Below are 15,815 nucleotides of genomic sequence, written 5' to 3' on the forward strand. Positions count from 1 at the left end.
TGGTGTTGGTATTGACAGACGGCAACAAATACGGCGAACTTGACGTCACTAGACTCAACTCTATCACCAAAAGTGTATCCTTCACAGAACTGCATTAACCAGGACGATATACATCTACAAACATGCGGTAATTAAGAATGACTCACAAAACCTTTTGAAACTCTGGGTAAGACTGTCATAAAATAAGATTCATCGTGTTTTTGACGTAAATAGAAAAAAGGAAGTAGTTATAGAATACCGTGCTACATGCTTAACTACTTGCAAGCCTGATGTTAACCCTAATCTTCCTAAATACAACTTAACCTGATTATCTTTAGCAGTCTTTTTTGCAGACTACTCTATAACTGTGTGCAGAAATACATCGAAAACACGGAAACTCTTATGTAAAAACTCTATTTTTCATTGATTCTCTTCTAATTTTTGGACATTTGCTGCCGTTAAAATTTTTTATTTAATATGTACATATAAATCGAAACCTCTAAAACTAGTATAAATAACCACGGGGCAACACCGGGTTCTCGGCGCTTTTGAATTTCGACGACGCGTGACTACGAAACTTCTTCTGCCAGTATCTGCGATATTGGAAAGTTGATATTCCGACTTTAAACGTTTCCGAAAAACATCAACATGGTGGCAATTCGATGATCGCAGTCGTTCTTGCGCTCGTAATTTCGAGTCTAAAGTTCATTGATATATACTCAACTTTCGTATTATAAATTATAATGCAATAGTCACATCTAAATTTCGTTCCTCCACCACACCGGTCGATCTTTCCAAAAACTCTTCTAATGAAACTTTTCGTTCATTTTGTCAGGTTTTTTGAAAATAATTTCGAATACGAAGTGGTCAAATCGAGTCAGTTTTTCCTTCCTCGCTATAGGTGACCACTCCGACCAGTTCGATTGTGTTTCTCTTTAGTTTCATCATTTTGTGCTTTGCTTTACGATTTCTCCTGAACGTATAGATGGAGAGGGGTGATACTTATTGTAGTGAAGAGCGTAAAGGAAAAAGCATCGATAAACTTACCTCGAGTAACAGTAAAAGCCAACAGCCAAAACGAGGAAGAAAACGAGAGCGCCAATACCGATGCCGATCCATTTCCAAAATTCTAGAAGATTTCAAGCGAAATTATATGAAGTCATTCAACTGGTTTCTGCAATAATCAGGGTAATCTACATCACTCCCGAAAAGGAAACTGGACAGAAAGGCTTATAAAGTCTCGGATGTTAACATCAGGTCATTTCCATTGGGCACTGTCCTGGCGTAAAGAAGCATGCGCAGTCTTATCATCGGGGTACTACTGGTATAGGTACCCGAAGGCTGTAATATATAAAGACTCGAGTTTCAACATAACATTCCCCGAGGAATATCTAAAGACTCGAGTTTCAACATAACATTCCCAGAGGAATATCTAAAGACTCGAGTTTCAACATAACATTCCCAGAGGAATATCTAAAGACTCGAGTTTCAACATAACATTCCCAGAGGAATATCTAAAGACGACTCGAGTCTCAACATAACATTCCCAAAAAACTACCCTAGATTCGGCGTAAGGACTCGAGTCTCAACTGCTGTACAGTTGTGATGAAGAGACGAGGAGAATTTTCGAAGACTCCAATTTAAATAGCAACCTGAATCTCTACGATCATAGTCAGACTATAGTATGTAACGACTTAAGTTTCAAAATTTTTTTAACTCTCGATAAAGGCGTTACATGAAGTACAAAAAGCCTCCACATACCATTTGTAATTCCATCGTCAGAATCATATATTGCCTTCTTGTCGGGATTCTCCGTGCTCGGACTGTTCAACATTTCTTGAGTTACGATGACGGAAATATTTTTCGTTGCTTTAGTAGTACTCGTGATTGTGGACTTCTTAGAGGACGGTGCGCTGGAACTTCTTTCATTTGTCGCGTCAATTTGTGGCGAAGCTGTGGTGGACAACATCACGTCCGTTTCAATTTCCGTTGTCGTTTCGGTAGTTTCCGTTTTTCCCATGGTGGCAAGCGTTTTCGTTGTCATAGTTACCGTTTTTTCATTTATGCTCAATAATTTGCACGAAGAAGAAGAGGCATTCCAAGCGAAGCCATCCGCACACGAACATTTTTCACTCTTGCAAACTTGGTGCTTCAAAACGCAGTGAGTATCGCGAAGACAGCCATTGACAGGAATACATTCACCATTGAAGAGTTCGTAGTACAATTTACAAACACATACGCCATTCTCGCATTGGGAATTTGAATCTACAAGAAAGAAAAACAGTTTCCCTGTTGATTTGAACTTGTCGCCAAAGCTCCAAAGTTTTAGAAAAAGAAGAACGGTTTACAAAGGAAAAGGTTTACAAAAGAAGATTTCAACAAAAAAGAAGACAAAATCAAACATGAAATTCGTGGATTTTAATTTTGTGTCTGAAGACCTAAGAACAAACAACTAAAAATACCCTAATTACTGCAAATAATCAAAGCCTTTAAATTTTTTGAGTTTGTTTTACAGATAAACAAGATGGTAAATCTTGAATGTATTTGACGTTTTCACGTTTAGGGGTTCAAATTATATTTGCTAAAAAATTGAGCTTTTAGAACCCATTTTAGATTTAAGAACCACCAATTTTCCAATTAGAACTGTCTGTTTCAGATTTTAGAACTACCAATTTTCAAACCCATACTGCCCATTTTAGATTTTAGAAGTTAGAACTATCAATTTCCCAACTCATACTGCCCATGCATTTAAAAAATGTGAGGCTTTGGGATGACCCTGCTATACGATGCAAAATAACTAAAACGCCCAAAAGAGCCTTTAAATATTACCTGAACAAGAAGGCGTACATATTTTTACCTGAACAAGAAGGCGTACATATTTTTCTGACCGATGGTTTGTTAAGCATTGCGCATCCACCAGTTACATTTATTCCATTTGAAGTCTCACACCAAACCGTCCGTGTGCCATTTGTGTACCACGGTGAAGTCTTCCATAGCGTACCAATACACGGGGAGCCCAACTTTTGTGTCTGACATTTTTGTGTTTGTAGAAGATCAGAGGAACAAGCTTTCCCTCCCGCATCTGCCTTAAATATAACGACTCGTGTTCGAGTTTGTTGATCTAAAAAAATACATTGAATATATTAGCCTGACATAACAAGTGATTGTGCAGTACATCGTAGGATATATGTATACTAAACAGCATAAAACAATTTTACCACATTTAACACTTACGTTCAGTTGTGTTTGAAAAACAGCTTCTTCCACATTCGCTCCATTCGCTCCACTCAGACATTACGCAATCACCGGGACATGCTACGTCACAATTACGGGATGACGTAATTGAGAGCTGAGAACTGTTGTTGATGATATTGCGAAGAACATTGAGTCTCAAGTGAACATCTGAGGATCTGCGTGGAGAGAACAAATAATCAAAAAGGCACAAAGGCAACAAAGTTTTGCGGAATAAGAGTTTAAATTTTCTAATTTGAAGCAATATGTTCTTTACAAAAATCGTGTATATGTATATCCAGGAAAGTCAAGTTGATTTTGCTTACTTTATCACTGAACCAAAGCAAAAATGAAGACCGACAACTTCCCCATCGCTTCTAACGCACGTCGTCTCCTTTTCTTGCAACCCCCGACCACACCCGCGACCATCGACATAGCACTTTCCCCATTTTCCATTGTTCAAACGGTAGGTAAAGCAAGGTGGCACGTGGCACGGCCGAGTTTGCATTTCGACAGGGCACTTTCTCCCGCCATTCTGTCCGGATACTATTGTTCTTCGAAAGCGTCGAGTTTGAGCGTCGAGACCACAACTCTTGGTGCAGTGCGACCACTCGCCCCAGTTTCCCATAAAGCAATCAACGGGGCACGAGACTTTGCATGGGCGGGTTTTCGCATTCTTTTCAATGGTTGAGCAATATTTGTCATCCAGGACTTTTTCGTTGTCACCTTCACATATCACTGATCTGTGCTGGACACCTAATGGAAAAATGGCAAAAATTTTATGCAGCTCGAAAAATTAAATAGTGTTGAAAATGTAGGAATCTTGGCCATGTATGTTTGTGAAAACGTCTCGAGAGATACCTCATACATTAACTAGGATATAAAAATTGTCTAAAAAACTCCCATATACCGCGGTGAATGTTTGAAAATATTAATCTAATAGCAATAGTTCCTATTCCTAAAAGAACTGTTTGAACCGTACGTTCGACCTGACCATACATTCGAACTGAAGGAAAATAGGAAAATTCCGTAGGGAGGGGGGCGGGCGGAATTATATAATGCTATAACGTTACGTCGAAGAATGGTGATCTAATGTTCTGATGTTTTGATGGTTTTAAATGCACGTGTACTCTTTCTTTCTTTTCAAATCACGTGTACACTGACTTTCAAAGCGTTTTGAATGTACGTATGGTGGTATGGGGCAGTGGCACACTTAAGGGTTTTTTGTGCCACGGAGCAAAAGAGCCAGACTTTGCTATTGTCATGGGGACATTTCCGTAAGCCAATCAACAAACGTTGACGAGCTTTATGCAAACAATTCTTAACGCATAACAGTATGAGGGCTTTTCTTCAGTCCCTGGGGATAGTGACAAAATCTTCTCAACTTTATGTCGACTTCAAGATAAACCGACAAAAAAGATTAACTATGCTTAGCTCATAATGATGGTTCAAATCTCACCTTCCCCACAATCAGGTCCAGTTTTGTTATGCAATAAGCAGCTCGTCCAATTGCTGATCACAATCACCCCTTCGCTCTGGCATTTACAATTTGCTGTTTCTTCCGTTGCATTTCGGTAACATTTCACCGCGGACGTCGCGTGTTCTTTCCGCAAAATCTGTCGTCTACGCATCGTCACACAACCGTGTTTTCCCTTGGCGCAGTTGGACCACGAAGACCATTCACTCATGACGCAATCACCTGGTCGATAATCATAAGTATATTAACTATATATAAAAGAATTCATGTTTTTCATTGGCAAAACCACATCGGCAAGCTTAAAAGAGGGGGGGGGAGCAAGTAAGGCATTTTGCCTCAAAGTTATTTTGATATTTAAGACGCATCGCACATCATGACGTCATAGGGCTCTGGAACAAAATTTTCTCCCGGTTGCCATATTTTTCTCTCAGCGGCTTTAACACCAGTTACATCGATTTGCAATTGACAAGAATAAATCGTTGACGAGAGAAAAGGTGCCGGAATTAGAAGGAAAAGTTGATGAATTAAGAAAAATGTGCTTTTATTTGTTGATTATTCATGAAAGGAAACGAACTCCGAAGAAAATTTTGAATACGATATTTGAGAAAACAGAGGCAAGACAATCTTTCAAAAGGCTATACTTGAATTTGAAGAACTACACGTGCAGATGAAAACATTATAAAATTGACAATGATTATTCTACAAATTTTCTTTCACTTCGAAAGTAAAGTCTTACAGCGACGACGATTGAATCGGTTAGAAAAATCTTACAGTGACGACGATTGAATCGATTAGAAAAGTCTTACAGTGACGACGATTGAATCGATTAGAAAAGTCTTACAGTGACGACGATTGAATCGATTAGAAAAGTTTTACAGTGACGACGATTGAATCGATTAGAAAAGTCTTACAGTGACGACGATTGAATTGATTAGAAAAGTTTTACAGTGACGACGGTTGAATCGATTAGAAAAGTTTTACAGTGACGACGATTGAATTGATCAGAAAAGTTTTACAGTGACGACGGTTGAATCGATTAGAAAAGTCATACAGTGACTAGAATTCAAAGAAGTTCTAGTTGAGCGTGTTTCAATTGTACATTACTCAACTGCAGTGTCTTTAAACCCATATGACTACCATTCACGCGTTTTGAACAATATTCCAATTTATCTGAAATATCTAGTTCAAAATGGACCTTTTCTTCCGAGTATTTTTCCTTAGATGTCGACTGGTCATAAATATTTGTTCGTACAAATCCTCGAGCATTTGGAAGAAACAGCTCTAGTTCGAGGAGTTTGTTTTTTGAACCCTGAAAATGGCAGACATCCTTTGGCTTCGTGTTATTTTGCATCTTGAAAAATTTCAATTGTGTACTATAGTATTAACGATATTTTTTATATTAGTAATTAAGTAATAGCTATAGATTCCACGAATCATTTTGTAATGCCTTTACGACACTGAATGAACACGTGCTAAAACTCACCTGGACAGGGAAGAGAGCATGTTTTCGTTGAAAGAGGTTTGGGAGCCTGTCTCGAACACAACCAATCGCGATCGGGGTCGGGGGAGCACGTGACTTGCCGAGTTTGAGTGCCATTACCACAACGTGATTTGACGGCACAGGTCTTCCAAATTCCCACTTTCCATTTGAAGGACGAGCACGGTTCTTCACGACAAAGCTGCTTATCAAAGAGACTGGGACAAATTCGACCGAGACCAATGTTTTTCTTCACGACGCTGCGATTTCTAGAGTGCACGGTTTCCCCACAAGTACTCGAACATTGTCGGTCCCAATTTCCCCACGGGCTCACAATACAATCTTGGTCGCACTCCACAACACAACGTTGGTAAAACGTCGGTTTATTTGCCTTGTCACAAAAAGAATCCGCAACCAAACTTAAGTCATTCCTATTGCGACAAAACACGTGTCGTTCTCGGCTACCTTCGCCACAACTCGTAACTCTGTCGTGAGGAATGCAACTCCCAAAGGACGAAACAGACCATTTGTAGCTACAATGGCAGACGTTCAAAAGAATACAAGTGATTCGCAAAAAATTCTTTTTAATACCATCTTTTTAAAGAGCAGAAATAAGTCATTCAGAAGCAGAGGCGGGGGAAAGTACATAAAAGCGGGTGGCACATCATAGAAATCACGAGTACCAATCTACAACATTTTGCTAAGTAAATGTCGTTTTGAATTTTGACAACGCCGGTCGCGCAATCGTTAACGTTATAAACTAATGAAATAAAAAATTGCAAAAAATTCCTGCGAGATTCTTTAGAAGTCCACTCAGCTGCATTATCGTAGATACGTAAGTCAAAATAGTTCACAAACTATTAGTAAACAATCTCATTCATAGTAATTTTCCTAGCTATTTTAATTCAAAAGAGGAGGGCACTGTCTCTTACTTCTGACATCCCTGTTCAGAAGTATCATTCAGAAAATTTCAGACCATTTTTAAAGGCTTGTCATTATCGATGAAGAACAGAAAGATATTTGACTAGTTACCTTTTACACGGCATCTTAGGACAGGGTTCTTTCTCTTCAAAATCGAGCGAAGAAAGCTTTGGGCAGGTGGCACTGAATCCCCCGCGTGCGGGACTTAAATTGACTACTTGACGCATTCTATATCGCACGGGTGCATCTCGCGTGCAGGTTGATGGACATGCGTACCACTTTGACCAACCGCTTCGAACGCAATGATCACTGCATGGTTGCCAACAGCTCCTCATTGCTCTAGAAAAAAATACGTTTCGCTAGGCTTTCATCATGGTCCAAGAGCATCCTTCTTTAGTTCTTTCTTTCATTAATCGTGAATAAAAAAGAGCGCTCAACAACAAAAGTAGAGGGAATTTTAAGGTGCCTGTATCAGGGTAGAGGAAATAGCTTGTTTAGACAGTTAAATCGCAACTTAAACTTGATACGACGAAAATTTTTATCTTCATGAGTTTTTATGGCCTAGAAGTGGGTGACTCAGCACCGGATGTAACGTGCATTGAAGATATCCCTTTTATGACCCTGAATGAAGCTGTTATTGCAAATCTTCTTAAAAAACCGCACTGCAACTTTATGATGTCGTCTAGGTGTATAGTCTGACGACATTATTTGAGCGAATAACCAAGGAAAACGTAGTAAAAAGTAGAACTGCGTCGTCTCCTTTTTACGTCACTTCAGGCGTAAAGCCAAATACCCAAAAAGCCCATGATGATAAACTTTTCGACCTATCAAATATGTCGCAAATGTTCTTAAAATCAATTTAAGTACATCAAAATAAGTTGTTTACCCGACCCTGATGTTAAAGGCACTTTAACGTTAAGGAGATTTGCAACACTTTGAATAAATGTAAAAATACTGTAATAATACATGTATATAGACCCTGGTGGCGGTCACATGGGGTTAGGGGGGTGGGGATTTGGGACAAGCCACCCCCACCACCAAAGAAATTTAATAAAGTGTCCGCCAGTGCAAAATAATTGACTTACATAGGTGGCATCTGAAGTCGAAACTGCAGGCAATAAAAATTATCCACAAGCTCTCCGTCAGATCTCACGCAAGATATCACCCTGGTCTGATAGCCGTTGCCACAATTGGTCTGCGTCAACTTGGCTTGAGGTAGCATCTGACAATGTGTCCAATCACTACTGCTCCATGAGTACTCGTAACAAGCTTCGGCCGCTGTCGTACACGCTCGAGTTTTCGTTTCCATGCCATGGATCATTTGCGGAGGACATGGCAAACCGCCATTCAATGGAAGTTGCACCGCGAACCGAGTACAAATTTCAATGCCTGAAAATGTAAAACGGTAAGTTCGTCATTTGAGGAGGAAGATTGAAAATTGGAACCGGGGGGGGGGTCATATTATTATAAAAACGGAGTGAATAAGCGGGCAGTCGACGCCACTGCAAACAGGACTAATAGTTCTAAGCACTTTAGAAAATTTTTTCTGAAACGAATTTCTGGTTGATTTCAGCTGTGATTCAAACAAAATGAGCTTACCTTTCGAGCTGCAAGTCGCGTTACACTTCGACCACTTACTCCATCTGCTGACCTCACAATTTTGCGGGCACAGCACGTCGCATTTCTTTACAATAGCTGGCATCGGCAGATTACCGCATCTCGTATTATTCGCGAAATTCTTCACTCCATTCCCACAATGAAGAATCCGCTTTCGTTCACCCATTTCCAAACCACAGCTTCCGTTCACGTGTTTCGTGCATGTTCCCCATTCAGACATTTTCCACATGTACGACATTTCGCCTTGGCATGCACTGTTCATATTGCATCTTCGTCTTTGTTTGAGCACAGTTGGACAGGCACGACGTGTTTTAGACGCGTTTGCCAAGATGCTCCGTTCTCGGATCTGCACGCCCCCCGTCTTGCCACAAGATTTTGAGCACTCCCCCCAGTTACTCCACTCGCTTATCACACAGTCCTTGGGACAGGGCACCATACAGTCGTACACGACAGGAGGTTTGAAGGAGGTGCATTTGCTGTCATCTACCCATTGACCCCCACTTACACAGAAGACTGTCCGATGAAGCTTACCTGCGCCACATCTTCCGGTGCCCATGCAACCACTCCACATCTTCTTTGTCCATGACGTACACGGAACTGAAAAGCAAGGCGCCATTTCTATAAGGCTCGGGCATTCATGCCCCCCGTGACTTGCAGGTCGAACAATACGACGTACCCGACTCTTCATCCCCCCACTTCCACATGAAATAGAGCACGGTCTCCAATCACTCCAACTGCTAACTACACAGTCTTGAGAGCAAGGAATTTGACATAGTTGCCAAGCAACAGGTTTTTTTGTGTCATCACATTGACTATTGCCCACAGGCACGAGCTCGCTAGAGTTTAAGTTGGTATTTGCTACAATACAAAAGACCATGCGCTGCTGCAGTCCATTGCCACATCGAGTGGATTTACCGCTGCCCGATATGTTACCCGTGCTCTCAAACGTACTAGCACCGTCCCCAAGTGCATCGCATTGCCCCCAGGCCGTTGTAAACCATTTGTACTCGGGGCATTTCGTGCTGCAAGATCGTGTTTCAACCAAGGCGCCGCAAGCTCTTCCACCTAGTCGTGGTGGGTACAAAACTTTGCGCGTACGAGTTTCGTTCCCGAAAGAACAGTTGCCGGGACATTTGCTCCAAGAGCTCCATGTCGACATGTGACAATCACACGGCAAATGGCAAACCATGCTCTGTTCGGGTTCCTGTGTTATTCGCCCATCTTTATCTTTAGCGTTCATACAAAGACTTTTTTTTTTCTCGACGCCATTCGTATCGATGCATTTTACCGTTCGCGTCACTTGACCAATTTTCAATTCCGGTCCACATAAACCACCATCGTTAGCACGCGAGGGTCGCTTATTGTTAGCTGTATAAATCTTCTTTTTCGTAAAAACATGACAACTTCCCCATTCGCCTACCCTCCAAAAATAGAAACTTTGAGCACTTCCTGCGCATTCGGGACACGGCGATGTCTCCAGTAGCGTGGGGCACGTCGCCGAATCGACGTCTTTCCACAAAACACTGCGCGTCCGGAAACGGAACGTGCGCGCGCACGCCACGTCACAGGGTTGCCATGATGACCACATGCTGGTAACACAACGTCCGGGACAATTGCCGCATTTTAAATGCCCTAAGGGTTTTGAAGTCAAGTTAGCACAGTAATAATCAGGTATGATTCGCTCACTTTCTTTTACGACGCACTGAATTGTTCTTTTGCTTGCACATAGTCCAGAAATCGTATCATTTAGAGAGCAGCGGCCCGCTGACGACACTACCCAATGGACGTCCGTGGCGAAAGCTTTGCAATTTGTAGAAAGTGCGAAGATAATCATAAAAAATGTCGACAACATGTTTGGTTTTAATTCGAAAGGATTCAACAAGGAGACGAAAGCCATTCAACGCGGGTATTGTGTTTTCACGATTTCGTCAACGTCTCATCGACGTAAAGGAAATCTTGCAATTCAAAGGATAATCTAGACCACTGTACAAGGATTTTAATGGATATTGTGTTTCCACGATTTCGTCAATGTCTCATCGACGCAAAGGAAATCTTGCAGTGCAAAGGATAATCTAGACCACTGTACAAGGATTTTACTTAAACTTCAAACTTCAACATTCTAACGTTCCTCTCTCGAGAAGCCAACAAAACTAGTTTCGCGCGAAAATCTCTATCTTGTCAACACCCAACTGCGTCCAACAGAAAACAATCAGTCCTTCGACTTTACAACGTTCCGTCAACGTAGACGATCGGTGCTTACGAACTTATCAAGCTCCTTTGCTGATTGAACACTAACAGTACTTTCCGAAGCGGAGTGCTACGTACGTGCACATAAAGTTGAAAATAATCAGCCTTGAACCGTGGCGAGGGAGAGCTTCAAACCGTCCTTTCTCGCCAGTGTAAGCCTAAATTGAATGAAAAGAATGATAACGATTTTAATCGATGATAGACAACATGAACAGCGGTGGGGATTCGGATTTAATCATAAAAAAAGTTTTAAAAATAGGAGTGCCGGTTGGTCGATTGATGCTTGAAAAACGCGTGTTTCTGTAAGTGGAGATATAAGCAGGGGAATTTTCGCGCTGGTTTCGCTATTGCGCATGAAATTTAAACAAAACGCAATTAAAATCGATAAATTTATCTTTTCATTACTGTTTTTGAAAGACTGTTTACTATAAAGGCTATGTTCTTCTAGGGTTATAGAAACACCAGCGAAAGTTTGTGCTCTTGTTCCCATGCTATTTTTCTCGTTTCTTCCAACTTTCATGAGTGTTTCTATATAACTACATAGAAACACCAAGAAATATTTTCTATTTCTCGTTTGGTACTCATTTTTTTAAATTCAAAATACTTTTAAAGAGCAAAACTTTTGGCCATGGATTTCTAAACAATGAAATTTTACCGAATGAGCTGTCCTTATGAGGCATTTGGTGATTGAGCAAATACGAGGAAAATCGAGCTTTAGTAATGTATTTAGGCGTCCCCTAGATCCTCGACTGAATACGAGAGATTCTTGAAACTTTGAAACTATTTATCTCGTGGTGTTTATGAATTGTCCCTTAAGATATTTTACAAACAAGACAACATTGCCGATTCAAAACACAAGCCAACACTGTAGAAATTCTAAGTTTGACTTCTTCATTTCATGTACGTTGTTGCCTTGGAAGATCTTATCTGGAACAATTATCTGTCAAACCTTAATATGAAAATTGACTAATACAAAGTTTGCCTTATGTCTCGTGTCTATTTCTTAATCGAAAGAATTCCTAAGCTTGACATGTGTCAAGTGACTTTTTTCGAAGATTGCCCATGCTTCATTAAAATTTAAGTCCGATGTTACGATTATTGGACAATTTAACAGAATTCAACTTAATCCATAAATGTCAGGCCGAGTTTGATCATTTGATTAAGCCTTGGCTCTCGCTCAATCATCCCCGTCGTCTTAATTTAGTCTTTTGTCTTTTCGGTCATCTGCACAGAACTCTGTTACAACAGGCTGCGTTCTAGGGGAGACTGGAACGACCCGGACACTATTTGAAAACCAGGCTTTATTGTGGCCTCATGACCACAGTGGCCATGAGAAAAAATGTAATTTTCAATATCCTGGTGAGATAAGGGAGTCCTTATTTGAATACCTAGCATATATCACAAATCATGTCAACAGCAATTAGGAAATAATGGATGAGGAAATTTATAAGCGTTCCCACGATTTAAAAGATAAAAATATCTTGACGTGTGCACGGGCTGTAAAAAGAATGCTTACGATTTTAAACTAGGCAAATCCTGTAAGACGATTAGTCATAGCGGAGTATTTTTATTTTATTTAAAACCAGCAAAGGTTCGAAAGCGTGTGCATCGAAAAAAAAATTTCAAGCGCCTATTATTTCTACTTTCACGTCAGTTGTAAGAAGACTCGTTGCTGCGCGTCCCACTTTTCTGCATTTCAGAAAAAATTACATTTAAATAGCTTGACGTGGCAATGAATGGAAAAATGAAGCAAAGCCTTAACCCCTACAAAGTGTGGTATGAATAAGTCCCTTCCTTTGGCAAAATCAACGAAATATTTAGCTCACACATTTCGACAACTGTGGCCAGGAAGCTCAGCTCGAAGCGCAATCTCTATTTATAGCAATGTCAAACTACGTACGGGTAAATCGATCATAAGCACTGGAGATTGTAAATTATTTCCTTTCTTACAAGGAATGTGTGGATCCTGGCTAAGATTTCGTGGGACGAAACCACCAACCAAGACACCTTAAAAGGCGACCACAAACGGCTTATTTTTGAAGTTATATCAAGCTTTGTGGATTGGATCTATCATCAAAGGATGTTCGAAAATTCATTACGTAAGCAATTTCTGGGGAACATTTTTATCCTAATAACTACACAGCTATGTGACCTGCAATATTCATCAGTTTGCTCGCAGTAGCTTGATCCATCAATATTTTACAATCAATGATGCATTTCTTGCATGCGTTTATTAAAAATGAATTTCCCGGATTTACTTGGTCAACAAATTGTTGTAAGAAAATTTCAACTCCCGACTAAAACATTTGATGCACTGAGCAGAGAGAAAAATAATATGGTTTCTCGGGTATTCACTCACTCATTTACGTTGATTTCATCAATACCTTATCAAATCAAGAAAAAAAGCCACAATCGTATGATCCATGTGGATCAATTACTTCATGTTTGCCTATAATGAACGTCGTCACGAACGACAAACGGGCTATCTTCAAGCAGGGAAAGGCGTGATTGAAAGTTATTATATATGATAAATTGTTGAAAGACGAAAATCGTTCATTCATTTTCTTTTTTGTCACCGAAAACTAGAAATGCAAGCGCAAAAAATGCACCAATCTATATCGTTTCATCAACGAACGCGCGTCCTCGCAGTGAAGGTGAACATGCACTCCAAGTGCTCTTAATGCACAAAAATCATCTGGAACGTATAACGGTATACAGTCATGTTTTCAGTTTTCACAACATTGAGGCGAGTGCGGACCGAATAAAGAGCTGCTATTTTGATAGAGAGCCAAGCTTCAAGTGCAGCGGAATGTGTTAATATTTTCAAACAACATTACATGAAATGAGTATTGTTGTCAAAAGACACACATTGTTTACGTAAGGCAGCTTATGGTCGACTTTATCCATGCCTTGAATTTTTCACAGGTTTATCGACTGAGAGTGATAACAAAGCCAGCAGCGCGTCACTGCAGCAGTTTTATTTTATGTATCAATATTCACCGTTATATCACCGCTTTCTCTATTTAACGACTAAATACACGTAAATAAAATTGGAAATAGGTAGGTGTAATCAGACGACTGCGCTATGGCATTCTATGATACATAGACAAAGTAGATATTTCTCAAAAAAATGAAAATCGTTGGAAATCGTTGGAAATCCACTCAACAGACTAAAGCTAAAGTGCGCACTTCCATCACTAAAGTGTATCTATCATTTTGTGTAGAAAAGCATTCTGCAGTAAGGCCGTTCCTTTCCTAGCACTTTTTTCACTTTTAGTGTTTACACAAAGCCATGCGGCAGAATAAGTGAGCAAACACACACATCCTTCCTGTTCGTTGTACTTTTAAGACGTAATATTGCCGAAACATTTAGGGACCAATATCAACCTTTTTCTCGTTATTTAATACATATTAAATATACTAAATAAAAAATAATAATATATTTAATATATTCGTATGCGCATCCGAAAAATCTAAATCTCTAATACAGCAATTATATTTAACGCATAATGGCAATACTGAAAATCAAAACAAAACCCAGCATTGCAAGTCGGACTTCGAGAAAACTAACACCTGTAGTTTCGTTGTTGAGGATTTACCGATGTTTTGGTTGAACTAGCAAAAAGTATGCAAACATTACGAAGGTCGGTCACAACAATCTAGGACTCCTATCACGAATAACGCTTAAAGCAAAATGGAATGAAATTCGCTGACATGTCAAGACTCAAGAGGGTCTTACATTTCAATGTATAGTTACGCGCATCGATAAAGGTCGTTGTCACAAGCGAGAGAGCTTAAAAATGCATGGATAATGTCATTATCTATCCGTGGCAGATACCAAATTGTAAACGGTTTGGGAATTACAGTAATTACACGCACTCCAAGGATTCATAATTGGACGCCTCATGACCACAGTGGTCATGACAAAAAGTGAACTGAATGGCCTGCAGTTGTAGCTACAGTGCCTTCGCTTGGTTACATATCTATACGCGGAAAATGACTTGTGTTTAAATTACACCAGCACAAGTTCGAATGCTCGTAGCATGGCAAAAAAATCCACTAAATTAAACTCTTTCAACGAAAGACGAGACATTTGAGAAATACCAAAAAAGTCCACGGCGAGAGTTCGAAACGTTGACTAAACTAAAGAGATGCGAGTGTCAAAAGTCAGGAACCCGAACAGACGACTTTTTGTATGTACGGCATGTACATGCTGTTTGAACCTCGTCGTAAGTGAATGGGATCTTTATTGAATAAAGTATATTGCAACGAGCTATGTAAATGACATCGACACGACAATTCCATTTTCATACGCAAAAGGAAATAAACAGAAATCGCGTGCGCAGAATCGAGTTTTAGGCGAATGTAGTATTCAAACCTTAACGATCCTTCTCAAGTGCTTTTTCCCCCAGCAACGTTGAATGCTTTCTTTGATATCGTGAAGAGCAGAAGTTGTCCTTCCTGGTCGTCTAGAAGCAGATTCTGTACCGTACACATGAAGCGGAATGTGCTTTGGGAGCTGCATACCGGACCATCATTTGATCGTTAGACATCATAATGAGAGATTAGACAGCGGGAAGCATTTCCGTTCTTCACATCATTGTTATTTTGGTTGAAACAATCAAAAAGCGTGTATGAAAGTCGACAAAGATCGAAGAACAAAAGGCAAGCAAACATCGCCATGCTGTTCGGCTAATTTAGTGAAGCACATCCATATTGCGAGAACAAAGCTTTCGATGGTCACAGTAATCGTTCAAGAAAACCCCATTTTCTAGACATATTAGAGCATCTATTTTTCATGTGGAATATAAGCTGAAATTATGGAACATCTTTGCTTTCTCATATTCTATCGAAGTCGAAATTCGA

The 15,815-nt window shown here is 40.0% G+C and overlaps 1 protein-coding gene across 1 annotated transcript; it reads right to left on the reverse strand.

The window, feature by feature from the left end:
• Positions 1-377: 377 nt before the first annotated feature.
• On the reverse strand, positions 378-15,550 carry LOC124452459 (thrombospondin type-1 domain-containing protein 7A-like). The gene is made up of 12 exons (XM_047003003.1): positions 15,328-15,550; positions 8,685-11,107; positions 8,171-8,474; positions 7,197-7,424; positions 6,171-6,697; positions 4,670-4,909; positions 3,537-3,966; positions 3,214-3,389; positions 2,837-3,100; positions 1,741-2,244; positions 1,027-1,108; positions 378-952 (listed from the first exon to the last, which is right to left on the reverse strand). Exons 2-12 carry the CDS (start codon positions 10,597-10,599, stop codon positions 847-849), a joined length of 4,776 nt encoding a protein of 1,591 aa, XP_046858959.1. The 5' UTR covers positions 10,600-11,107; positions 15,328-15,550; the 3' UTR covers positions 378-846.
• Between the last annotated feature and the right edge of the window lie 265 nt (positions 15,551-15,815).

Source organism: Xenia sp. Carnegie-2017, unplaced genomic scaffold (assembly GCF_021976095.1).
Source record: "Xenia sp. Carnegie-2017 unplaced genomic scaffold, XeniaSp_v1 HiC_scaffold_25, whole genome shotgun sequence".
In the NCBI taxonomy this organism is placed as follows: domain Eukaryota; kingdom Metazoa; phylum Cnidaria; class Anthozoa; order Malacalcyonacea; family Xeniidae; genus Xenia; species Xenia sp. Carnegie-2017.